Raw genomic sequence first — 27,791 nt, 5'->3', positions numbered from 1 at the left:
GAAGGTCCCAGCGCACCTCATTTAAAGGACAACTGTAGTGGAACACTTTTATATATTCCTGTGCCCGGGCCTAAAAAACAAACAAAATAAACGAATAAATACCTTCCTACGAGCCCCCGTTGGTCCGGCACAGGCCTCACGGTCCGGCAGTGCTGACCTCATTCCACTTCCTGGGGACGGGGACGCCGCAGAGCAGTCGGCGTATCACCGGCCGTAGCGATGTCCCACCCCGGCCTGGGATAGGCTGAGCCCACTGTCATGTAAGGAGCTCTGGCCGGCTTCTTACATGACAAGGTAATCTTCAAGGTAATTGCCGATACCGATAACGTCCAAAGTCGTGAATATCGGCCGATAAAATCGGCCAAACCGATCATCGGTCGATCCCTACTTCCTTGTAAGTCTTTTCACATTTTGAAAATGTGGCCACTAGGGGTCTCCCTAAAAGTCCCTGGCCACAAGCTTTTGCATTGATTTCGGACTCACGCCGGCCTGGCAGTGAGTCTGAAATTGCAGACCGCTGGCTGAGCATGTGACCATCTCAGTGCAGCTCTCTGCCTGTCAGACAGGCGGGAGTGCTGTGCTCACTCGCATACCCCGCGGGGCTCTGTACACTGAGGACAAGCAGGGCTCTGTACACTGAGGACAAGCGGGGCTCTGTACACTGAGGACAAGCGGGGCTCTGTACACTGAGGACAAGCGGGGCTCTGTACACTGAGGACAAGCGGGGCTCTGTACACTGAGGACAAGCGGGGCTCTGTGCACTGAGGACAAGCGGGGCTCTGTGCACTGAGGACAAGCGGGGCTCTGTGCACTGAGGACAAGTCGGGCTCTGTGCAGTGAGGACAAGCCGGGCTCTGTGCACTGAGGACAAGCGGGGCTCTGTACACTGAGGACAAGCGGGGCTCTGCAAATGCGGGCTCACTCACAGTCCCCCCACTCGCAGTCCCCCCAGCAGGTTTCAGTGACGTAGCGCCTGATGGGGCACGCCCACATCTTCCTGCTGGCAGCTCACACTATGCAAGCAAGAAGAGAGGTGAGATACAGAGCTTTTTAAAGCTCTAAAAAAAAATTAAAAGCAGGAAGGGGTGTTAGGAGTAGTTAGGGAACATGGCCTGAGTTAGTTTAAAAAATTTATTTAGTGAAAGGTACTATTTACCATGTGCAGAGGTGTAAACAATGAGCATCGGGCAATGTGTCACAAGTTAACATTTTATATTACACAGGTCATAAAAAGTATGAAAGGTGTTAGCCCCGAGACCAAAACCTTTTGTGAAAACCAAGGTCCCATGTCCCTATAACTCTTTTATATTTTTATCCACAGACTAGTGATAGGTCCGAGCCAGAGGAGAATCAATTTTGATTTTTTATAGACTTCATCTTCATTCTATATAAGACTTTAATTTTGACTTGTGTCCTTCTTCTGAACTTTGACTAAAGAGACACTTAGTGATTTATATATTCAAGATCCTGGAGAGAATGCTGAACAAGAAACTTCTTATCTTTTCCTTAACATCTGTAGCAGAAGACAATTTAGTCTGATGATTATGTAAAGGTTTATTGCTTCCTTCTTCCTTTCATTGTTAAAATCTACTACGCAAGTCCAATTGAATATCATGTATATAAGCAATACACTGAGAAAGAGAGGCCAGTTCTGCCTTCAGCTTACAGAGACAACACTTGTGTCGTGATTTTGAATGGCAAGTAGCGTTGGAAGGAACGTTGGGTGACTGCAGCCCCATACAGGCTTTCCACGCACAAATTGGGCATCCGCCGGCAGAAGACGTCTCGGCCTTTGGGGTCGAACCTAACACTAGTATGAGGGCTTGTTTTTTGCGTGACCAGTTGTCCTTTGTAATGATATCACTCATTTTACCATAAAATGTATGGCGCAACCAAAAAAAATACTATTTGTGTGGGGAAATTGATAAGAAAGCCGCAATGTAGCAAATTTTGGAAAGTTTCATTTTCACGCTGTACAATTTACAGTAAAATAGACATGTTTTCTTTATTCTGTGCGTCAATACTATTAAAATGATACCCATGATTACATACTTTTGTGTTATTGTACTGCTTTAAAAAAATCACAAACATTTTAACCAAATTTAGTATGTTTAAAATCCCTCTATTTTGTTGACCTATAGCTTTTTCATTTTTCCATATAAGCGGTGGTATGAGGGCAATTTTTTTGCACCGTGATCTGTACTTTTTATTGATACCACATTTGCATATATAAAACTTTTAATACATGTTTTATCAATTATTTTTGGAATAAAATGTTATAAAAAAAAAAACAAGAGGAGATTTTTTGTACTCACCGTAAAATCTCTTTCTCATAGCTTTCATTGGGGGACACCTTACTGATGGGTATATGCTCTTGCCACTAGGAGGCGCTGACACTTGGAAAAAAAAGTCAACTCCTCCCTGGCATTATATACCCGCCCACCTACAGTGAGATAATCAGTTTGGTCACAAAGCAGTAGGAGAAACCAACAAAGAAATATGTCCGAAGGACCCAAAAAAAGGAATCCCGGAGAAACAATCAAAGAACCGGAAAAAATAATCCAGAAAACAGATGAAGAAATGGGTGGGTGCGGTGTCCGCCCAATGAAAGTTACGAGAAAGAGATTTTATGGTGAGTATAAAAAAAATCTCCTTTTCTCGGTCGCTTTTCATTGGGGGACAACTTACTGATGGGATGTACCAAAGCAGTCCCCTAGGGTGGGAAAAACAACCACCTCAAGATGTCTTCAGCCAGCTTTTTAGTCACCTGCATCACATCATGCTGCAACAGACAGGACGAGCAAGGAAGATAGGGGGACCGGTCCCTAGGTGCAACCCCAGGCGCTGGCCGTTGGAGGGAAGGGGTTAACGGTACATTTTGCTTTATGTCCCGTGCATATGGGGGGAACAGGTAGCGCCATGCTCCTGAACCCCCACCTGAAAAGAGGAAACAAAAGGGAGTAAAGAACCTAACTAAACTTACTAGAAAATAATAGAAAAAGACCAGGTCTGGGGAGCACCCAGACCTGTGTCTTGCTTCCTGCTGACACTAGCTAAAACGGATTACCTCACTTCTAGTGGGCGGGTATATCCTGCCAGGGAGGAACTGACTTTTTTCCTAGTGTCAGCGCCTCCTAGTGGCAAGAGCATATACCCATCAGTAAGGTGTCCCCCAATGAAAAGCAGCAATTTTTGACTTTTTTTTTTTAAGTTCACGCCGTTCACCGTACAGGATCATTAACATTATATTTTAAAAGTTTGGATATTTACGCACGCGGTGATACCAAATATGTTTATAAAATGTATTTATTTTTTACTCTTTTTGGGGGTAAAATTGGGAAAAAGGGACAATTTACATTTATTTTAATTTTTATTTTTTTTAACACTTTAATAGTCCCCATAGGGGAATATTTATAGCAATCATTTGATTGCTAATACTGTTCAGTGCTATGCATAGGGTGATCCGATGATCCATTTTAGTGACCGCACTCCCGCAGATGTCGTGATCTGTATTGATCACGACATCTGAGGGGTTAATGGTGGACATCCGTGCGATCGTGGATGTTGGCCATTACCGACGGGTCCCTGGCTGCTATCAGCAACCGGGACCTGCCGCACATGACCCGAGAATCGCTCCGATGCTCGCGGTCATGTACAGGACGTAAATGTATGTCCTGGTGCGTTACGTATCACCGCACCAGGACGTACATTTATGTCCTACATCATTAAGGGGTTAAATAGCAGTTCTGAGCCATCAAAACTGCTAACGACCTTCTACAAATACAATGTAAAAATATAAATGCTGGGGAAGGACATGGAATTATACGTGCTGTTTTGGTCAGACACATATGATTGACAGTTCTAGTGGTCTTCTGATTGGACACTAAAGCCATCACTCAGAGCTGATAGATGGGGCCATGTAATGTGAAGAGCTTGTCTCCTGGACACTTTTTATTCCAGTAGCCAGGACATCAAACAACAAACTGCTTACAACTTTAGAAACATGCTACAACTGCTTCTCACCTGTACTGGCATTCCATCCTTCCATACCAATCCTTCACCATCACTTTCCCATATGAGATGAACTTCATGTCCTAACCATTCCTTAGGGATTACAAGCTGGACTTTAAACCAGCATGTCCACCATCTTGAAGAAAGGAAAAACATCTCAGTGGTCACAGTAAATGGATTCCACAGTAAAAGAGACAGTAAATACTTTTCTAAGCCATTTAGATTTAAATGTGAATGTGTAAAACCAGTACAATGTTGCTCCTTCTCCCATGCTGTGTGTGTGTAATCCCTTATACATTCTCTATATGGAATCCAGCTAAAGGATCGTGTACATACACCTTCAATACTTGTCAGCAGAACATTTGCTTAGTCGACAGTAGGGATCAACCGATTATCGGTTTGGCCAATATTCACGATTTTGGACATTATCAGTATCGGCAATTACCTTGCCGATAATGCCCCGCCCCGCCTCCCTGGCCAGAGACCACCGCCGAGACCAACGCCACCACTGCTGCCCCATTGCCTCCCCCATCCCCGGTTTTATAATTACCGGGGCCCGGGGTCCGCGCCACTTCTGGCTCCTGCAACGTCCTGCGGCATCCTGCGTGCTGCGCAGCACAATGACGAGTGACGTTCTCAACGCGACGTCACCATCAGTGCGCACAGTGACAGCTCAGGACGCCACCATGCCAGAAGTAGCGCAGAACCCGGGCACAGGTAATTATAAAACCAGGGATGGGGGAGGCAATGGGGCAGCGGTGGTGGTTGGACTAGGGAGGACCCCAGGACAGGCAGAGGGGGGGGGAAGAAGCGGGCGGCAGGGGTATCTGGCCAGAGGATAGGCAGGGGGGGGGGGGGGGGCAGCGGCGGAGGTGGTTGGACTCGGGAATTTCGGTATAAGTTATCGGCTATCAGCCAGAAAGGTCGCAGATTATCGGTATCGGCCCTAAAAAAACGATATCGGTCGATCCCTGGTCGACAGCTAGCTCTTCTATTTACCACAACATACACATGAACTGTCGGACAAACTGAGCGTTCATGTGTTCTGAAGGGATTAACTCCTTGAAAACAAAAGGGACGGGCAGCTGAAATCCAACAAGCCCAATCCTTTTCTCCCAAGCATTACCTATTGGGGAAAAGTCAGGAGACCTCAATTACATTAGACAATCGACAAGGTGCACCACAAATGGTGGGTTCGGCCATCTTAACACTGATGTGTATGGGGGGGGGCCTTAGGATATGCTTACAGCATTAAGGCATTCTGCATGAAAATTCAGCAGTAAATTCCGCAGAAATGAATTGCCCATTCACTACATTGGAATTCCTGCAGCAGAAATTTTGCAGCAGACATTCTGCTGTTTGAATGGGACAGCGGAGTACCGTTGAAGTGTACTGGCTATAAATTCATGCAGAATTTTAATGTGGAATTCCATTCAGAAATTTTAGCATGTGAACATTTAAAGGGGTACTCCGCCCCTAGACATCTTATCCCCTATTCAAAGGATAAGGGAAAAGATAACTGATTGCAGTGGTCCTGCCGCTGGGGACCCCCGTGATCTCGGCTGCGGCACCCCAGACATCCGGTGCACGAAGCGAACCTCGCTCCGTGCCGGATGACCAGCCATGTGGGGTGGAGACTTGTGACGTCACAGTTACGCCCTGCTCGTGACGTCACGGCCATGCCCCCTCAATGCAAGTCTATGGAAGGGGGCGTGACGGCTGTCATGCCCCCTCTAATGGACTTGCATTGAGGGGGAGTGGCCGTGACATCACGAGCCTCCAGCGCTGCACCCGATGCTCTAAACGAAAGCTGGGTGGAACAGGGAGATCGCAGGGGTCCCCAGTGGCAGGACCCCAGGGATCAGACATCTTATCCCCTATCCTTTGGATAGGGGATAAGATGCCTAGGGGTGGAGTACCCCTTTAAGGCTTTGGTCACATCAGGAGCCTCCATTGTAGTTTCTGACTTATTGGACATTTACTGTTGGACCCCAAAAAATTCACTGGGGTCTTTCAGACACCGCTGGCCTCTGACATGCTGGGTATCCAGAGTAGAACAATGGAAAATAAAAGAGTGACCTGGCCTTAACACTTTCTCTTGTAACAATAAGGCTGGGTTCACACTACGGTTTGTCATTATGGTTCCCGTATACGGCTGGGAGGAGGGGTGGGCGGAGCTTAATCGTGGCGCCCGCACTCAGCCGTATTCGGGAACCGTAGTTAATGTATGTCTATGAGCCGACCGGAGTGAACCGCAGCCTCCGGTCGGCTGCTTTTTCGGCCGTATGCGGTTTCCCGACCGCAGGCAAAAATGTGGTCGACCATGTTTTTGCCTGCGGTCGGGAAACCGCATACGGACGAAAAAGCAGCCGACCAGAGGCTGCGGTTCACTCCGGTCGGCTCATAGACATACATTAACTACGGTTCCCCTATACTGCTGAGTGCCGACGCCGCGATTAAGCACCGCCCTCCCCTCCTCCCAGCCGTATACGGGAACCGTAATTACAAACCGTAGTGTGAACCTAGCCTAAGGCTGGTTTCACACTGCGTCAAAACAAGAGAATCAGTTCTGGCATCAATTTCCCTCCAGCACTTTACTACTATGCCTGAGGAAAATGAAGCCAGATATACCCTTATTACCTTCACATATATAAACAGAGCACTCCATAGCTATGATGTTAATAGTGATTTGTTACAAGCCTGTCATGTCAATACAAAATACGGTATAAGCATGACCCCCCCCCCCACCAGTATAGTCAATAATGTTTCATAGACCTAATGCAGCTATATATCCATTTACAATGTTTAAAATATGTTCATGATCTATTAATATTGTGTTTATTATCATATGGGAGATATCAAAACCTGTGTAGAGGAAGAGTGGTGCAGTTGCCTATAGCAACCAGATTGCTTTTTTTTTATTTTAATTTTTTTTTAAAGGCCTCTGAAAATGAAAGAAGCGATCTGATTGGTTGCTATGGGCAGGTTTTGAGAAATCTCCCCCAAGTCATTAAAAAGTTCCAGGGGATATGAATATTTTCAATGGTGATGTGTGTGTATATATATATATATATATATATATATACACACACACACACACACACAGCTGGTGCATTATTTGTACATGGGGCTTACATGTCTTTAAATAAACATAGTCTAATAATTAAACCCAATAAACTTTGTACATTTTTTATTACACTTACGTGGGGCCAAAGGTTTGTCCAACACGAGCCGTCTGGAAATCCCCCTTCACAGCATCGGCATATGAAATCCTTTTCTCTGTTAGAAAGAAGGAGAGAGAATCCACTGGACACGTTGACCCATACAATCTATGAAATGCAAGAAATTCAGAGTTATGGAAATATGGAATTAATATAAACTAGGTAATATATAAAAGTATCACATCTGTACTTACTGGGGTAAACAACTATAAAACATACTGTTAAAAAAAAGTGGTAAAAGCAAAACTCAAGGTGGGGTACAGACCATTACCATGCGGAATACAAGTGTCCTCACTAATGACATGAATATGAATAAGTCTACAATATGCCATTACTAGCATTAAAAATGCATTGCACCTTAGAATAGAGAACACTTCACAATGTCACAGTCAGTGAGATATGATTAGTGCTAAATAGGAATGGCCCAATACAGATCCTGGTATCAGTGCCGATACCAGACATTCACACATGTACTCATGCACTCAAATGTCCCTGGTACCCATCTCCATATCTGAAGAGCATCCAAATACAAATCCCTTTCACTTCCCGCTCCTGCGATAAGGCTTTTTCCTCGTTTGCTTCATTATTCGAAGTGGTGCAGGACCTGCCACAGGATGAAATGACGTCATTATGCAGGAGAAGGTCCTGCAACACCAACAGAGTGGAAAATGCAGAGGCCCGTACTCGGTTTTGTGACCGCACCTAAAACCATAGTATACTACGGTTTTAGGTCCAGTCACAAAACTGGATACGGGGCAGAAATGGGCCGACCAGAGTCACTGTTTGACTTCGGTCGGCTCATTGAAGTGAATGCATTTCGCCGCCGGTCTGGCCGGGGTACGGGAGCGGCCATTCCCCCCCCTCCAGCCGGATCCGGCAGCCGCAGGCTGCTACTGTAATGTGTATGCAGCCTAATAGGTGGGATTTCATAGCTAACTACTGGGGGCCTCTACTTAATAGGGGGATTTCCTACCTAACTACTGGGGGCTTCTACCTTATAGGGTAGGATTCCCTTCCTATCAATCTTCTGGAGGGATTCTACCTAATGGAGGATTTTCTAACTACTGGGGCATATCTTAAAGGGGTACTCAGGTGGAAAACTTTTTTCTTTTTTTAAGTGAACTGGTACCAGAAAGTTACACAGATTTGTAAATTACTTCAATTTAAAAATCTTAATCCTTCCAGTACTTATTAGCAGCTGTATGCTGTATGCTTGTTTTTGAATTTCTTTTTTGTCCTGTCCACAGTGCTCTCTGCTGACACCTTTGTCCGTGTCAGGAACTGTCCAGAGCAGCATAGGTTTCCTATTGGGATTTTCTCCTGCTCTGGACAGTTCCTGATACGGGCATCAGGTGTCAGCAGAGAGCACTGTGGACAAGACAAAAAAGAATTTCCTCTGTAGCATACAGCTGCTAATAAGTACTGGAAGGACAAATATTTTTTTAATAGAAGTCCTTTACAAATCTGTTTAACTTTCTGGCACCAGTTGATTTAAAAACTATGTATATATATATATATATATATATATATATATATATATATATGTGTGTATGTATATGTTTTCCACCGGAGTTCCCCTTTAATCCTTCCAGTACATTTTAGGGGCTGTATACTACAGAGGAAATGCTTTTCTTTTTGGATTTCTCTTCTGTCACAACCACAGTGCTCTCTGCTGTCCTTTTCAGAAACTGTCCAGAGCAGCATATCTGTTTGCTATGGGGATTTTCTCCTGCTCTGGACAGTTCCCAAAATGGACAGCAGAGGTCACTGTGCTCGTGACAGAAGAAAAATACAAAAAGAAAAGCATTTCCTCTGTAGTATACAGCCCCTAAAAAGTACTGGAAGGATTAAGATTTTTTAATAGACTTAATTTACAAATCTGTTTAACTTTCTGGCACCAGTTGATTTAAAAAAAAAAGGTTTCCACGGGAGAACCCCTTTAAAGAGACCAGGCTTAGGGTGGGTTCACACCACGTTTTTCAAGTATGTTTCCCGTATAAATGTTCATTATTGAAAACGTATGGAACCGTATTGAAGACCGGTTTTGTCTCTGGTTTAAAAACCGTACTGCAACTGCATACTGTTTTTTTTTTATTTTAACATGGACGTCAATGGGAAACGCACATATATACGGTTCCATACGGGAAACCGTATACGTTTTTTACTTTGCACATGCACATTTGCATCCTAAAGTCCCCACCCATGACCCCTTTCATCAAAAGCGTGTGTTTTTTTTTCTATAAAGACGGACAGAACTGTATGCACTTTTAAAAACAGTATATGGTCTAAAAATGCATACGGTTTACTTTTTCCCATACTGTTCCATCCGTTTTTTTTTGCCATGCGGTTTTCTTTAGAAAAACGGATTGATAACAGAATGGCAAAAATATGATGTGAACCCAGGCTTAGGGTGGGTTCACACTACGTTTTGTCCCATACGGGAGCGCATATGGCAGGGGGGAGCTAAAACCTCGCGCTCCCGTATGCCACCTTATGCGCTCCCGTATGTCATTCATTTCAATGAGCCAGCCGGAGTGAAACATTCGGTCCGGTCGGCTCATTTTTTCGCCGTACGCGCTTTTACAACCGGACCTAAAACCGTGGTTGACCACAATTTTAGGTCCGGTTGTAAAAGCGCATACGGCGCAAAAATGAGCCGACCGGACCGAACGTTTCACTCCGGCTGGCTCATTGAAATGAATGACATACGGGAGCGCATACGGTGGCATACGGGAGCGCGAGGTTTTAGCTCCCCCCTGCCGTATGCGCTCCCGTATGGGAGAAAACGTAGTGTGAACCCAGGCTTAGCTGGGTTCACATCACGTTTTTCAACTACGGTTCCCGCATACGTTTTCATTAGTGAAAACATATGGAACAGTATTGAAAACCGTACACATAGGCAAAGCATTGCAAACCGTATGCACCCTGATGCTTGCATTGCGGTTATTAACAGTACTCCAAACCGTGTTCAACCACGGTTTTGACTCCAGTTTAAAAACCGTACTGCAACCGCATACCATTTTTTTTTTTAACATGGACGTCAATGGGAAACACACATGTATACGGCTCCATACGGCAAAACCGTATGCGTTTTTTCTTTGCACATGCGCATTTGCATCCTAAAGTCCCCACTCAAGACCCCTCCCATTAAAAATGGACAGAATTTTCAAAAACGTATGTTTTAAAAAAAATAAAAACGGACGGAACAGTATGCACTTTTAAAAACAGTATACGGTTTACTTTTTCCCATACTGTTCCATCCGTTTTTTTCCCCATACGTTTTTTTGATAGAAAACGTATGCAGGAACCGTAGTTGAAAAACGTGATGTGAACCCAGCCTTACAGACCTATGGGGATCAGCTGATCACTGACGCAACAGCCTTCACCCATAAAACCCTGCTCAAATATAACAATCTATATTTAGTAGGGACCATCCCCCAACCTTCAGCTGACAGGCATAATGGTAGTTGCAGTTGTTAAACAGCTGGGAAGACACAATTTGGAGATCATTGAAATAGAGTTTGGGTTCAGAAATGTCCCCACAACAATCCCATCAACCCTATCCAAAGTGTGGACCTCCAGCTGTTGCAAAACTACAACTCCCAGCATGCCCGGACAGCCAAAGGCTGTCCGGGCATGCTGGGAGTTGTAGTTTTGCAACAGCTGGAGATCCCCCGTTTGGTGACCACTGCCCTCTCCGCTCACCTCCCCCGCAGGTTGCAGTCGGTGAAGTACAACTCCGAGATAAACTTCTCCACCCGCTCCAGAGTCGTCCTCTTGTTCTTGAGTACCAGGCGGCGGGACGGCGGCTCCTCCATGGCTCACCTACAGCCTGACAAGTGACAGCTACAGATGTACGGAGGACTGTGTACACCGGAAGCGGAAGTGCCTGTGCACCGAGTTACTCGAGCGGGGAGACTGTTACCGGGCAGTGGGAGCTGAGAGAAGCGGGAGCTTCCTCTGTGGTAAAACCACAACTCCCAGCATGCCATGAACGCCAAAAGGGCATGCTGGGAGTGATAGTTTTGGAGTAGCTAGACAGCCCTAGAACTGGTGACAGGATGTAGACCTGCGTTTCCCAGCATGTCCGGGTGGGAGTTGTAGTTTTACAACAGCTGGAGGTACACTGGTGAGGGAACACTGCTGTAGACTCTTGTTCAAAGCTACCAGATTCATGGCAGGCTAGAAAGTAAAAGAAATGATCCATTTGGTTGCTAAGGGCAACTCTTCAGAATGCTGTCCGTACTCTTGGGGCATGTTCACACTGTGAATGGTTCCCATGTCCTAAATCCGCAGCAAGGAATTTTAACATTTGGAGTGCACTGTAAAGGGTAGGGTTAGGGGAGATTCTCAAAAACTACTGTCATTTCCGTTCCAGCGATATTATTCACACCTTTTTTTTTTCTCCTCACATTTTCAAAGGAATTTTGTTCTGCAATGAAAATATGTGAAAATAAATTTCCGTGCCACTTTTTTTTATTTATTTTTTTGCGCCCCCAAACTTATTTTATTTTTGTTGCAGCTATAGTGGATTTTTTGCGTAAAAATTGCTGTTTTTTGCGCTAAATTTTACATCACAGAAAATTCTGGCGGAAACATCTCCTGAAATATTCCATGGTTACTAGTGCCCAGACAAGCGATAACTGTACAAGGGTGCGTTCACTTGCTATTACTAGCAGCGGGTTTCCTGCTGCGAGTTAAGATACCATTGATTTAAATCGGTCCAGACACAGTCCGCAATAGTGTCAGATTTGAGGACTGTCTGCGGACCCATTCAAATGTATGGTAGCGTAACTCGCAGTGGGTTTACTAGCGTTTGAGCGCACCTTAAGGCTAAGTTTCTACTTTTTTTTTTTTTTTTAAACGCCTGAAAAAATGGCAGTGCAATTTCCTGCGTCTGGCGTTTTTTCTGGCGTTTTTTTCATTTGTGTGGAAATTGCACCTTGGCAGTTTTTTTGGTACCCAAAATTTGTTGGGTACCAAAAAAAAAAAAAAAAAAAAAAAGGATGCAGTAGTGATGGAAAATTTTTTATTTAACAAAATTTATATATTTTATAACAACATTTTAATGTTTAATAAAGTGTGTGTGTTTCACTTTTTTCTCTATTTTTGATTTTTTTTTTATGTAGTACTACTACTCCCAGCATGGATCAGCCTGTTCCATGATGGGAGTAGTAGTACCTGTACTAATAGACATATCGCCCGATGCAATCGTCCATAATATAGCAGAGATGCAGAGCGGCTCTATACAGCACTCACATCTCTGCTCTGTACTCCGGCCAGTGATGTGAATAGATCATCACTCATTCATATTTTCCGCCCAGAGTGGTGATTGGCCGGATGGTTGTAGCCAATCACTGCTCTGAGGGAAATATGAATGAGTGAGTGGCCGGAGTATAGTGCAGAGATGTGAGCTCAGGAGAAAGACGCTCTGCATCTCTGCTATATTATGGACAATTGCATCGGGTGTCAGGAGTGATACCCGCTGTGGTCTGTTCTTACCTGCAGGTACTACTACTCACTCTGCTCCATGCTGGGAGCTGTAGTACCTGTATTAATAGACAGATCGTAGCGAGTGTAATTTCTGACACCTGTTGCGATCTGTCTATTAATGCAGGTACTACAGCTCCCAGCATGGAGCAGTGTACTCCATGTTGGGAGTAGTAGTACCTGCCTTTAAGGAAAGATCACAGTGGATGTCCCTCCTGACACCCGCTGTGATCCTTCTGTATAATTTATAGATGCGGCCGCTCTCCTATGGTCCCCTGCACTGACGTATATATACACATGTTCCTATTTCCCACTGAGTTGTGATTGGCTGGAAACATCTGGACAATCACAGCTCTGTGGGAAATATGAATAGGTGTATATATATACGTCAGTGCAGGGGACCATAGAAGAGCGGCCACCGCATCTATACATTATACATGAGGATCGCAACGGGCGATCTGTCAATTAGTACAGGTACTACTACTCCCATCATGGAACAGTGTGTTCCATGCTGGAAGTGGTAGTACTACTTAAAAAAATAAAGAAAAAAAGTGAAAAACATACACACACTATATTTTTAGTATTGTCGGCTACATTTTTAGGTTCCGTCCGTCCACATAAATTGATCCGTTTTAAAAATTAATAAAAATTTTGTTATAAAAAAGATACATTTCGTTAGATACAATTTTTTCCTTCACTACTGCATCTTTTTTTTTTTTTTTTTTAGTTGTACCCTACGAAATTTTATTAAAAAAAGGTATCTCCATCGTTTTTTTGGATCGCTGAAATCCAAAAAAGAATAAAAAACGCCAAAGTTAAAACCCACATTTAGATTTTCTTGGCGTTTTTTCACTCCCATAGACTTCTATGGGAGAAAAACGCCACGATTTTGGCAAAAAAATCGCCAGTGGCTCAACATGCTGCGATTTTGGAAAACCGCCAAGGAGCTGAAAAATGCCAAAAAAGAGTGAAAAAACGCCAAAAGGATTAAAGGGGTACTCCGGCGCTTAGACATCTTATCCCCTATCCAAAGGATAGGGGATAAGATGCCTGATCGCGGGAGTCCCGCCGCTGGGGATCCCCGTGATCTTGCACGCGGCACCCCGTTTATAATCAGTCCCCGGAGCTGTCACGCCCCCTCCCGTAGGCTTGCATTGAGGGGCGGAGAGTGACGTCACACGGGGGCGGTGGCGTGACGTCACACGCCGTCGGCCCTGTGGTCGACGGTAATCAGACCCGGAACGAACACGCTCCGGGGACTGATTATAAACGGGGTGTGGCGTGCAAGATCACGGGGGTCCCCAGCGGCGGGACCCCCGCGATCAGGCATCTTATCCCCTATCCTTTGGATAGGGGATAAGATGTCTAAGCGCCGGACTACCCCTTTAAAAAAATGCCAAAGCGAAAAACGCCAAGTAGAATAAGAATTTTGCAATTTCTGATTGATTTAACATCTGGCCGCAGTGTTTTTTGGCCGAAAAAACGCTATGCGGCAGAACTGGCGTTTAAAAAGAAAAAGTAGAAACTTAGCCTAAATAAAACATTTCTGAGCCTAAATATGAGTGACCAAGAAAAAAAAAAATACATATATATATATTTTTTTTTTATAACATTTTTCAATAATTATTATTTCTTTTTTTTTTATAATTACTTAAATAACACCATTTCCCAAAATAAAAAAAATAAAAAAGCTGATGTGAAATTTTGAATGTAAACTGAACTCTCACCCCTTTGAAAATATCATGTAAAGCAGACAATATACGTGGACACGCCCACCTTTACAAAACTGATGTGAACAGCAGTGTAAACCGCGGCACAAAGCTCTTTGAAAATGTGGTCGATGCTTTTCGCGCCAACATTTTGGCACAAAATTGTTTGTATTTGCCACAAAATTCTCTGAGAATCTCCCCCAGTGTATTTTACGCTGCAAGAAATTTACTGGACAGCAGGAATGACACTGCGGAGGCCTCGTTCACATTGCCGTTAAGGGTCCGATCGGCAATTTTAATTTTTTTTTAAGCTGATCAGACTCTTGCACTATTTGTTTTTTTCTCCACTTAATTCCCTCCTTCTGGCTATATTGACGACGGAACTCTGAATAGCGAAGTCCGACGGCAACGTGTATGAGGCCGTAGTTTGCTACAGAATAACACACAGGGCTTCTCAGTGGTCGGACCCCCCGGGATCATCCCCTATCCTCTAATTAAAGGGAAAGCATACACGCGCCGCTACTCCATTTAATGTCTACAGAGACGCTGTATGTGTGCAGACCCGTCGCGCCATTCATAACATAAAAGTCAGGGAGCCGTTCTGGAAAACAGAGGGAGGCCCAGCATATGGGTCCCCTACGATCATTCACTTATTGCTTATCTTTTGGATGATATCATTTAAAGGGGTACTCCGGTGGACTGGTGCCAGAAAGTTAAACAGATTTGTAAATTACTTCTATTTAAAAATCTTAATACTTCCAGTACTTATTAGCTGTATAATACTACATAGGAAATTCTTTTCTTTTTGGAACACAGAGCTCTCTGCTGACATCATGACCACAGTGATCTCTGCTGACATCTCTGTCCATTTTAACCCCTTAAGGACTGAGCCCTTTTTTGCAATTCTGACCCCTGTCACTTTATGCATCAATAACTCTAAGATGCTTTTACCGATTATTCTGATTCCGAGAGTTTTTTCGTGACAAATTCTACTTTATATTATTGGTAAATTTTCGTTTGATACTTGCATCCTTTTTTGGTGAAAAATCCCAAAATGTCATGACATTTTTTTAAATTTAGCATTATTCTAACTTTGAAGCTCTCTGCTTATAAGGAAAATGGCATCCCAAATAAATTATTTATTGATTCACATATACAATATGTCTACTTTATATTTGCATCATAAAATTGACAAGTTTTTACTTCTGGAAGACACCAGAGGGCTTCAAAGTTCAGCAGCAATTGTCCAATTTTCCACAAAATTTTAAAAATCTGAATTTTTCAGGGACCAGTTCAGTTTTGAAGTGGATTTGTGGGGTCTTCTTATTAGATATACACCATAAATGACCCCATTATAAAAACTGCGCCCCCAAAAGTATTCAAAATGACATTCAGAAAGTGTGTTAACCCTTTAGGTGTTTCACAGGAATAGCAGCAAGGTAAAGGAGAAAATTCAAAATTTTCATTTTTTACACTCGCATGTTCTTGTAGACCCAGTTTTTTAAAATTTACAAGGGGTAAAAGGAATAAAAGCCCCCCAAAATTTGTAACCCAATTTCTCTCGAGTAAGGAAATACCTCATATATGGATGTTAAGTGCTCTGTGGGTGCACTACAAGGCTCAGAAGGGAAGGAGCGACAATGGGATTTTGGACAGTAAGTTTTTCTGAAATGGTTTTTGACGGGCATGTCACATTTAGGAAGCCCCTATGGTGCCAGAACAGCAGTAAACCCCCCACATATCATACTATTTTGGAAACTACACCCCTCAAGGAACGTAACAAGGGGTCCGTTGAGCTTTAACACCCCACAGGTGTTTGACGACTTTTCGTTAGTCGGATGTGTAAATGATTCACTAAAATGCTGGTTTTCCCCCAAATTTTAAATTTTTACAAGGGGTTATAGGAGAAAATGTCCCCCAAAATTTGTAACCCCATCTCTTCTGAGTGTGTAAATACCTCATGTGTGGATGTCAAGTGCACTGCGGGCCGAAGAGTTGAAGTCACATTTGGCTTTTGGAAAGCAAATATTGCTGAAATAGTTTTTGGGGGGCATGTCGCATTTAGGAAGCCACTATGGTGCCAGAACAGCAAAAAAAAACAAACACATGGCATACAATTTTGGAAACTACACCCCTCAAGGAATGTAACAAGGCGTAAAGTGAGCCTTAACACCCCACAGGTGCTTGACAAATTTCTGCTAAAGTTGGACGTGAAAAAGAAAAATTAGTTTTTTTCACTAAAATGCTGGTGTTACCCCAAAGTTTTCATTTTCACAAGGGGTAATTGGAGAAAAAGCCTCCCAAAATTTGTAACCCCATTTCTTCTGAGTATGGAAATACCCCATATATGGATGTAAACTGCTCTGCGGGCAAACTACAGGGCTCAGAAGAGAAGGAGCGCCATTGAGTGTTTGGTGAGAAAATTTGGTTGGAAAGAAGTGGGAGGCCATGTGTGTTTAGAAAGCCCCCCGTGCTGCCAGAACAGTGGACCCCCCCCCCCCACATGTTACCCTATTTTGGAAACTACACCCCTCACAGAATTTAATAAGGGGTGCAGTGAGTATTTACACCCCACTGGTGTTTGACAGATCTTTGGAACAGTGGGCTGTGCAAATGAAAAATAAAATTTTTCATTTTCACGGACCATTGTTCCAAAAATCTGTCAGACACCTGTGGGGTGTAAATGCTCACTGTACCCCTTATTACATTACGTGAGGGGTGTAGTTTCCAAAATGGGAACTGGCACTACGGTGGCTTTGTAAACACACATGGCCTTCAATTTCAGAGCACTTTACATCCACATAATGGGGTATGTTCTTACTCAGAAGAAATGGGGTTACAAATTTTGGGAGGCTTTTTTCCTATTCTCCCTTGTGAAAATGAAAAACGTAGGGTAACACCAGCATTTTAGTGACATTTTTTATTTATTTTCACATCCAACTTTAATGAAAATTTGTCAAACATCTGTGGGGTGTTAAGGCTCACTATATTCCTTGTTACATTCTGTGAGGGGTGTAGTTTCCAAAATGGGGTCACATTTATTGTTTTGCGTTTATGTCAGAACCGCTGTAAAATCAACCACCCTCTGTGCAAATCACCAATTTAGGCCTCAAATGTACATAGTGCACTCTCAGTCCTGAGCCTTGTTGTGCGTCCGCAGAGCATTTTACACCCCACATATGGGGTATTTCCGTACTCAGGAGAAATTGCGTTACAAATTTTGGGGGTCTTTGTTTCCTTTTACCGCTTGTGAAAATTAAAAGTATGGGGCAACACCAGCATGTTAGTGTAAAATTTTTTTTTTTTTTTACACTAACAGGCTGGTGTAGCCCCCAACTTTACCTTTTCATAAGGGGTAAAAGGAGAAAAAGCCCCCCAAAATTTGTAGTGCAATTTCTCCCGAGTATGGAGATGCCCCATATGTGGCCCTAAACTGTTTCCTTGAAATACGACAGGGCTCCGAAGCGAGAGTGCACCATGCAAATTTGATGCCTAAACTGGGGATTTGAATCCGCCACAAAAATACCCCATGGCAGTGTTTCCCAAACAGGGTGTCTCCAGCTGTTGCAAAACTCCCAGCATGCCTTGACAGTCAGTGGCTGTCCGGCAATACTGTGAGTTGTTTTTCAACAGCTGGAGGCTCCGTTTTGGAAACAGTGCCGTACAAGACTTTTTTTTCTTTTTCTCTTTTAATGGGGGGGGGGGGGGGGACTGTAGGGGTATGTAGTGTTTTACTTTTTATTTTGTGTAGTGTAGTGTTTTTAGGGTACATTCACACAGGCAGAAATTTACAGTGAGTTTGAGCTGGGAGTTTGAACTGCAGCGGAAAATTTGCTGCATATCAAACTTGCAGCAGAACTCGCTGTAAAGCTGCCCGTGTGAATGTACCCTGTACCTAACTCGGTGTTTTGCAACCAGTGTGCCTCCAGCTTTTGCAAAACTCCAACTCCAAGCATGCACTGACAGACCATACATGCTGGGGGTTGTAGTTATGCAACAGCTGGAGGTAAATTGGTTGCGAAACACTGAGAGTTTGTTACTTAACTCATTGTTAAGCAAGCCAGTGTGCCTCCAGCTGTTGCAAAGCTAGAACTCCTAGCATGTACAGTCTCTCAATGCATGCTGGGAGTTGTATTTTTGCAACAGCTGGAGGCACACTGGTTGCAAAACACTGAGTTAGGTAACAAACTCTGTTTCACAACCAATGTGTCTCCAGCTGTTGCAAAACTGCAACAATCAGCATGCATTGACAGTCGAAGGGCAAGCTGAGAGTTGTAGTTTTGCAACAGCTGGAGGCACACTGCTACAACTCCCAGCATACCCTTTGGTAGTCTGTGCATGCTGGGAGTTGTAGTTATGCAACAGCTGGATGCACTTTTTCATAGAAAAATGTGCCTCCAGCTGTTGCATAACTACAACCCCCAGCATGCACAGACTACCAATGGGCATGCTGGGAGTTGTAGTTGGAACTCCAGCTGTTGCTAAACTACAACTCCCAGCATGCCCTTTGGCTTTGCATGCCGAGAGTTGTTGCTAAGCAACAGCAGGAGGGGAACAGGCCTTACCTCCTGCTGTATCCTGCCGCCGGGACAACGCGCTGTATCCTGCTTCCGGGACCGATCCTGCTGTTCCTGTTGCTGCCACCGATCCTGAGGGGACCCCCCCCACCCGTACCAGGGCAAAGTAGGAGACCCCCCGGCGCCGATCTCCGCTCTGATTGTCTCCCCAGCAGGTCCGTGATTGGTCGGTCTTTCCGACCGTTCAATCACGTGATCGTGAGGCGGCACCCGTGCCACCTCACTCCTGCTGAGTGAGGGTGAATGGGGCTGTCTCAGACAGCCCCATTCTCCCTTTTTTTCCGGGTCACCAGAGACCCGATTGACCCGGAATAACCGCAAATCGCACATCTGAATTGACGCACGATTTGCGGCGATCGTTGATATGGGGGGACCTCAGGCCCCCCTGGGCGATATGCCGGGATGCCTGCTGAACGATATCAGCAGGCATTCCGGTCCGCTCCCTGCCCGGCAAGTGACAGGGGCCGGAACAACGCTGGGCGTACCCATATGCCCCGAATCCTTAAGGACTCGGAAACGGGGGCATATGGATGCGCCCTGCATCCTTAAGGGGTTAAGAACTGTCCAGAGTAGGAGAAAATCCCCATAGAAAACAAATGCTGCTCTGGACAGTTCCTAAAATGGACAGAGATGTCAGCAGAGATCACTGTGCTCGTGATGTCAGCAGAGAGTTCCGTGTTCCAAAAAGAAAACAATTTCCTCTGTAGTATTCAGCAGCTAATAAGTACTAGAAGGATTAAGATTTACAAATCTGTTTAACTTTCTGGCACGAGTTGATTAAAAAAAAAAAAAGTTTTCCACTGGAGTACTCCTTTAAGTCAGAATACTCCTATAAATTGGAGAACCCCTTTAAATTAAATGGGACTAGTCATCTTTAGAGAGAACCTGTCACCAAGTTTTACCCTATTTGACGAGTGGCGACACGTAATGAAGGTTAATATCCCACGTCCTACCATGCCTGGATGTCTGCAGGTAAATCTAAAAATGTGGAAAAAAACAACCTTTATAAATGTCACATCACATTAATAAGCACATTTGTAGTCACACCTTGGAACTGCAGCTGGAGATGACCCAACTGTTCTCCTGTGCATGAAGGGATCCCAGGTACTTCATGTTATACTACCATTTGTAGCCCCCCCCCTCCCTTCCCCCAATCACCCAATAGTTCCAGGGAACATTGCAAAGATCATGGTTGTGACTGTCCCATATATCTGAATAAAGCATACAGAAATCCATGTGCTTACTGCCAAAACACCATTCCAGTAAAAGTGAATAGCCATTAAGTCTCAGAAATTGCGCCAACAAATCTGCTGTATTAGAATATACCATAAAATTGTAGAGGTTAGGCTGTTAGGCTAGGTTCACATTGTGTTTGTTTAAAATATATGTCAGTATTCTGTCAAAATGTTGGGACCTCCTACAATCTCCTGCCCAGCACCCTGACTCTCCCTATGCCCCCTCCATGCATCTCTATGGGATAGCTGTAGATACACATGCACTGTATCTCTGGCTATCCCATAGAGATGCATGGAAGGGGTGTGTCTAGGGGAGGGGGAGAGCTGGGATGTCGGGTGGGAGATTGCGGGGGGGTCCCAGCATACAGTTGTTGAGTTCCGGAGTTCCCCTTTAAGCGGAGCGAGCCTGCTGTTAGTACATCTACATGACAGAATGCTAATGTCTACCAACAATGTACTGATTAAAGGGGTACAAACTGTTCCGAATGCTGGAGCCGGCAGCTCGTGATGTCATAGCCCCGCCCCCTCATGGTGTCACACCCTGCCCCCTCAATGCAAGTCTATGGGAGGGGGCGTGACTTGCATTGAGGGGGCAGGGCGTGACATAATGAGGGGGAGGGGCTATGACATCACGAGCTGCCGGCTCCAGCATTCGGAACAGTTTGTTCCAAACGCTGAGCAGCGTAGTAACCCTTTAAATACAGTGTAAACCCAGTCATAGAAGTAACTTCTTTTGTATTTACAGTAGTTTTTGATGTAATCATTGTAGCTAAGCTTTGCTGTACATGCTTATGATTTTTACATATTACTTAAAAAAAATAAAAAAAAATAAGATAAATGAATTTTATTTAAAAAACAAACAATAATTGTATTGAATATAAATGTATTTTATAACTGCAAAATATAAAAATGTTATTCATTTTAAAAGCAATCAATATTTTGACAGACAATAATTAAAAAAGAAAACGTTTTTTCCCTGAAGGATCATACTGGTTAAGAAGTAACAGCGAATCTCTGCCAACAGGCATAAGATACAATAGGAGGAGGATTCCTTAACAGACAGGCTTGCATTAGGTCTTGTTCATGACTTAGCGGTACGTACAGCTGGGGAAGCAAATAATACATGGTAAATTTTAATTATATTAGGATTATTTTATTTTTATTTCTGCAAGCCCACTTTTATTTTCAATAGGTTTGTACTTAAACTGTATGGTATTGTTACCACTGTTTTCCGAATACAGTCATTAGATTTGGTCTCCAGCTCGCAATGACCACAAATATGAACCTCCCTCAAACCCCCTGTTAATATAGAACAGATTTGTGCTTTCTATGGGGGGAGATTTCTCAAAACCTGTGCAGAGGAAGAGTGGTGCAGTTGCCCATAGCAACCAATCAGATTGCTGAGGCCTGTGGAAAATGAAAGAAGCAATCTGATTGGTTGCTATGGGCAACTGCACCACTCTTCCTCTGCACAGGTTTTGAGAAATCTCCCCCTATATGTATAAAGACCTGTGCAGAAGAAAAGTGGTGCAGTTGTCCATAGCAACCATTTCGATTGCTATGATATTGATAGAAAATTAAAAAGATTGGATACTATGGCCAACTTTCCTCTTCACAAGTTTTGAAAAGTCTCCCCTGTAGCTTTAAGGGGGTACTCCAGTGGAAAACATTTTATTTTATATTTTTTGTATCAACTGGTGCCAGAAAGTTAAACAGATTTGTAAATTACTTCAATTTAAAAATGGTAATCCTTCCAGTACTTATCAGCTGCTATATACTACAGAGGAAGTTCTTTTCTTTTTGAATTTCCTTTCTGTCTGACCACAGTGCTCTGTGCTGACACCTCTGTCCATATCATGAACTGTCCAGAGCAGGATAAGTTTGCTGTGGGGATTTGCTCCTGCTCTGGACAGTCCCTGACACTGACAGAGGTGGCAGCAAAGAGGACTGTGGTCAGACTGAAAAGAACGCAACTTCCTCTGGAACATACAGCTTATAAGTACTGGAAGGATTAAGATTTTTTAATAGCAGTAATTTACAAATCGGTAACTTTTTTGGAACCAGTTGATTTGAAACAAAAATGTTTCCCACCGGAGTACCCCTTTAAGCTGTCCTCAGAAGCTATAGCTCTATGAATACATATAGTTTGTGATGTGGACTGGCACATGAGTCTGCACAATCTTGAATCCAATGAAGTGGATTAATATCTTACCAGATTTTCTTGTTCTGGGCTTCATCTTTGGAGAGTTCCGTGGCTGGCTGCCCACGTCAGCCTTTAGCCGCCTCGGCCTGGCTTTAGGTGTAAGGACTTCTTCTGACTGCTGTTTTGTGGCTTTTCCTCTTTTTGACGGAGTCTTTGACATGGAGTCTCGGCGGGACTGACCTCTACCGATTTTTACCTCGGGGTCAGTAACAGTTTTCTTTCCCCTCTTTCCTCGCTCCCCCAGATTTCTTATTTTAGTGTCTTCAGTTGAATCTTTCACCATCTTAGATCTTTTTCTTTTTACAGCAGTTTCCCCTTCTTCAACCTTCACTTCATCCTCGCTTTCCTTCTTTACAGCTATGGACTTGTCCCTTGGAGCTTTCCTTTTAGTTGCTTTAGTTTCAACCTATGAATGCAAATGATCATTTCTATTCTATTATTGTCTCCCTGACAAAAGCATGTACAATGTTTATACAGTATAGGAACAAAAACGGAGACAGAATGGCTGTCCTAAGAGTTCACTGAATTCCAACGTGGTGCTGTAATATCTTAGTTATTGTCAAAAGTACACAGTTTGACAGTAGCAAGGTAAGATTTAAGGGGTATTCCAGCTTTATACATCTTATCCCCTATCCAAAGGATAGGGGATAAGATGTATGATAGCAGGGATCTCGCCACTGGGGACCTCCATGATCTCGGTGCAGCCCATCGCATTCTGTGCCGGGCACTGCCTCCGAGATGGGGACGTGACGTCACGGCCACGCCCCCTAGTGACATCACACCACGCCCCTCCATTCATGTCTATGGGAGGGGGCGTGACGGCCGTCACGCCCCCTCCCATAGACATGAATGGAGGGGTGTGGCGTGACATCACTAAGGGGGCGTGGCAGTGACATCACGTCCCCGTCTCGAAGGCACATCATACACTAGGTGGGAAAATGTGGAGCAGGCTCAGGAGCTTCATACACACACGATCAGCAGTAAATACTTACTGTCAGGGACCGGCAATTACACATATGGAAAAATTGATTAAAGCTCGATCAAAAATATATAAACAAGTAAACAAATACATACTGTCCAGAGAAAGAGAGTGACATTCTCCTAGCATGTATTATTGAGGGAATTATTAGTTTGAAATATGTTAGAAGCATTTTAGGGTTTGAACCCAGTCTTTCTACAATGCTAATCAATGGGTAGTGACAAGTTGTTTATCCCACATTCTGTATTTAAAAAAAATGGTATTCTGAATGACATAAAAATGTATATAATAATAAAAAAAAAAAAAATTATATATCTTTATCTTTGCTGACACCTCTGTCCATGTCAGGAACTGTCCAGAGATGGAGGGGGATTTGCTCCTGCTCTGGACAGTTCCTAACACGGACAGAAGTATCAGCAGAGAGCACTGTGGTCAGACTAAATCTATAATATATATATATAAATAAAAAATTCAATGGGGGACATGTATCATTTCCAGTGTATAATAGAAGTTTTTTACCCCTCTGCCTGTTGTCTAAATTTGGCGCAGCTGCGTTAAATTTATCATTCTTGTGCAGCTACTTTCTTGAATTGCGTTTAAATTTAGAATTCTCCTCAGAGTATAAATTTACACCGCAGCTCTATTTAGTAGGAGCTTTGTCTGCAGCGTATCTGCATCTAAACAGTAAGTGTGTCCTCATTATTAGTTTTAGAATTTTTTTTCTTCTTTATGTAGAGTTTTAATCTCACAATAATACCACTTTTTGCACCCAATTATAACACATCAATTATACCAATGTCCTTATTCTTCATTTAACATCTGTGACACCCCTGTGCAAATCACCTCAAATGTACATTGTGCACTCTACCTTATGGGCCTTGTTGTGCGCCCCCAGAGCACTTTGCGCCCACATATGTGGTATCTCCGTGCTCTGGCTAAATTGTGTCCCAAAAAATGGGGATCTTTTTCCCCCATTTACCTCTTGTGAAAATGTAAAGTATGCGGCAACACCAGCATGTCAGTGTAAATAATTTTATTTTTATACACTAACATACTGGTGTAGACTCTAACTGTTCCTTTTCATAATGGGTAAAAGGAGAAAAAGCCCCCCAAAATCTGTAAGGCAATTTCTCCCGAGTACGGCGATACCCCATATGTGACCCTAAAATGTTGCCTTGAAATACGACAGGTCTCCAAAGTGAGAGACCGCCATGCGCATTTGAGGCCTAAATTAGGGTTTTGCATAGGGGTGGACATAGGTGTATTCTATGCCAGTGTTTCCCAAACAGGGTGCCTCCAGCTGTTGCAAAACTCCCAACATGCCTGGACAGTCAATGGCTGTCCGGCAATACTGGGAGTTGTTGTTTTGCAACAGCTGGAGGCTCTGTTTTGGAAACAGTGGCGTACCAGACGTTTGTCATTTTTATTGGGGAGGGGAGGGGGGCTGTGTAGCGGTATGTGTATATGTAGTGTTTTTAGGGTACAGTCACACGGGCGGAGGATCACAGCGAGTTTGCTGCATTTCAATCTTGCAGCACTCCCTGTAAACCTCCGCCCATGTGAGTGTACCCTGTACATTCACATTGGGGGGAGGGGAAACATCCAGCTGTTGCAAAACTACAACTCCGAGCATGCCCTTTGGCTGTCCGTGCATGCTGGGAGTTGTAGTTTTGCAACAGCTGGAGGTCCACAGTTTGTAGACCACTGTATAATGGTCTCCAATCTGTGGTCTTCCAGATGTTACAGAACTATAACTCCCAGCATGCCTTGACAGAGTGGGCATGCTGAGATTTGTAATTTTGGAACATCTGGAAGAGCACAGATTGGAGACCATTATACAGTGGTCTCCAAACTGTGGCCCTCCAGATGTTGCAAAACTACAACTCCCAGCATGCCCAGAAAGCCAAAGGCTGTCTGGGCATGTTGGGAGTTGCAGTTTTGAAACTCCCAGAGGCAGCGGTGAGATCGCTTTATGGCGATCTCACTGCTGCCAATGAAGATGCCGCCCTGCTGCTGCAAACTCACCGCGGGGACGCACCACCCCCGGGAACGCCTGAAGGACGCCGCTCGCGCCGGGACCGCTCGGGACACCGCATGGCTGGGTAAGTGACGCCGGGGGACGGGTAAGGGACACTTAGCAGAGCGGTGTGTGTCCCGATAAGTATTTTCATAGCGAAACGCTGCTATCAGCTAGTCAGATTTGACTAGCTGATAGCAGCGATCGCTGGGGGGGGGGGGGGGGAATGAAACCCCCCGTGGTCACATGGTAAGATGGTGGCTATCAGTGATAGCCACCATCTTACTGGGCGCTGGGGAAAAGTATAACGGAAAGCAGTAAATTGTAAAAATAAAAGGAGAATGATCTACAGTGTTAAGTGGATTACAAAGCTATTTTAATGTGACGGATCTTGTTCAATGATAAGTTATCAAACATTTCCTATGTAATTGTATTAAATTGTTGGATCATAAAATACCAATCTACAAGTGATCTAATGAATAACTGAACTGTAAACAAATATTCTATATGCAAATTATTTTAAAAGTGCTTTGGAATAACCAAGGAGTAAAAATATAAAGCAAACCAAATGAGGAATTGAGATAGGAAAGTGATAACATTCTGGTGGTTCCTTAGTAGTAGCTTCCTTCAGAAATAGAAAGGATTGCTACGTGCAGTTAAAGTTGGCTTATATTTGCTGGGAAAAAGACGCACGTGCGGCAAAATTTTTGGTGCAAAGGAAAAGAACGCAGGTAATAAATCCATGTGTACTATATATGCAGCTCCAAGGTACCCTGATTCAGCCACATCTGGAGGACATGCTCTACCAAAACGTGCGCAAAAAAATGCGCAAAAAAAGGGCTTGCGCAAAATTTTGCGCAAAAAAATACACACAAAACAGGGGTAAAATCTTTCATACATGTCCCCCATTGTGTGTATGTGTGTGTGTGTGTATGTATGTATGTAAGTTCCACAAAAACTTCCAAACGGCTAAAGATATTAACATGAAACTTGGCACACATGTTACTTATAAGTCAACAACAAACATAGGATAGGTGATTTAACCCTTACTCACCCCCATTTGCCAGGGGCGGGGTTTTTGTTTAAAGTCCCATACAAGTCAATGGGAAATATATGTTACTGCATAACTTCAAAACAGCTGGAGATATTTCAATAATACTTGGTCACATGTTACTTATATGTCCACTTAATATATAGGATAGTTAATTTAACCCTTAACCACCCCCATTTGTGAGGGTCGGGGTTTTTGTTTAAAGTCCCATGAAAATCAATGGGAAATGTATGTTCCCACATAACTTCTGTACGGCTGAAGATATTTCAATACCTGGTACACATATTACAGGTCAGGATATGAGGATGGGATAGGAGGTCGAGTTAGGAGGACGGGATTTGAGGACGGGATAGGAGGACGGGATAGGAGGACGGGATAGGAGGACGGGATAGGAGGACGGGATAGGAGGACGGGATAGGAGGACGGGATAGGAGGACGGGATAGGAGGACGGGATAGGAGGACGGGATAGGAGGACGGGATAGGAGGACGGGATAGGAGGACGGGATAGGAGGACGGGATAGGAGGACGGGATAGGAGGACGGGATAGGAGGTCGAGATAGGAGGACGGGATAAGAGGACGGGATAAGAGGACGGGATAATAGGTCGAGATAGGAGGATGGGATAGGAGGTCAAGTTAGGAGGTCAGGATATGAGGACAGTATAGGAGGTGGAGATAGGAGGACGGTATAGGAGGTCGAGATAGGAGGGTGGGATAGGAGGTCGAATTAGGAGGTCAGGATATGAGGTGGAGATAGGAGGTCGGGATAGGAGGACAGGACAGGAGGTCAAGATAGGAGGATGGGATAGAAGGACGGGATAGGAGGACTGGATAGGAGGTCAGGATAGGAGGTCGGGGTATGAGGACAGGATGTGGGGTTGGGATATGACAACAATATATGAGGACGGGATATGAAGTCAAAAGCTTCCTCCTCTATTGATTTTCCTCCCCAACAAGGATGAGGAAGGAAAAACCGGGCAACGCCGGGTACTCAGCTAGTAGAACTATACAAGTTCCTCTGTAGTATACAGTAGCTGATAAGTACTGGAAGGTTTAAGATTTGTAAATAGAAGTCATTTACAAATCTGTTTAACTTTCTGGCACCAGATGATTTGAAAAAAATTGTTTTCCTCCGGAGTACCCCTTTAACTCCTTGGGGACGAAGGGCGTATGCATACGCCCTCGCGTCCCGTCACTTAAGGACGGAGGGCGTATCCATACGCCCTCCGTATTTCCGATCACTGCCGCTCGCCGGGCGGTGATCGGACCGGGATGCCTGCTGATATCTATCAGCAGGCA

At 44.1% G+C, this 27,791-nt stretch overlaps 2 protein-coding genes and 1 long non-coding RNA gene across 5 annotated transcripts in view; 1 reads left to right on the top strand and 2 right to left on the bottom strand.

The window, feature by feature from the left end:
- Nucleotides 1-11,159, bottom strand: part of MAN2C1 (mannosidase alpha class 2C member 1) — a 65,473-nt gene extending 54,314 nt beyond the window's left edge. For both annotated transcript variants that reach the window (XR_008892528.1, XM_056572590.1), the window contains exons 1-3: nucleotides 10,938-11,159; nucleotides 7,215-7,340; nucleotides 4,024-4,147 (exon numbers count right to left, since the gene is read on the bottom strand). Coding sequence is in view for 1 of the 2 variants with exons in the window: in XM_056572590.1 (XP_056428565.1) it covers nucleotides 4,024-4,147; nucleotides 7,215-7,340; nucleotides 10,938-11,050 (363 nt within the window). In the remaining variant the exon portion in view is untranslated. The remainder of the gene's footprint in view (nucleotides 1-4,023; nucleotides 4,148-7,214; nucleotides 7,341-10,937) is intronic.
- Nucleotides 11,160-11,222: 63 nt separating this feature from the next.
- Nucleotides 11,223-27,791, top strand: part of LOC130368641 (uncharacterized) — a 27,784-nt gene continuing 11,215 nt past the window's right edge. Inside the window, exon 1 of the long non-coding RNA XR_008892529.1 lies at nucleotides 11,223-11,361. This is a non-coding gene — a long non-coding RNA (uncharacterized LOC130368641). The remainder of the gene's footprint in view (nucleotides 11,362-27,791) is intronic.
- Nucleotides 21,120-27,791, bottom strand: part of NEIL1 (nei like DNA glycosylase 1) — a 20,974-nt gene continuing 14,302 nt past the window's right edge. For both annotated transcript variants that reach the window (XM_056572591.1, XM_056572592.1), the window contains 2 exons: nucleotides 22,456-22,852; nucleotides 21,120-21,347 (listed from right to left, as the gene is read on the bottom strand). In XM_056572591.1, coding sequence (XP_056428566.1) covers nucleotides 21,325-21,347; nucleotides 22,456-22,852 — 420 coding nt within the window. In that variant the 3' untranslated portion in view covers nucleotides 21,120-21,324. The remainder of the gene's footprint in view (nucleotides 21,348-22,455; nucleotides 22,853-27,791) is intronic.

This window comes from Hyla sarda, chromosome 4 (genome assembly GCF_029499605.1).
Source record: "Hyla sarda isolate aHylSar1 chromosome 4, aHylSar1.hap1, whole genome shotgun sequence".
NCBI classification, from domain to species: Eukaryota; Metazoa; Chordata; class Amphibia; order Anura; family Hylidae; genus Hyla; species Hyla sarda.
The sequence above is the reverse complement of the archived record's forward strand: the minus strand, read 5'-3'. Positions and strand labels throughout refer to the sequence as shown.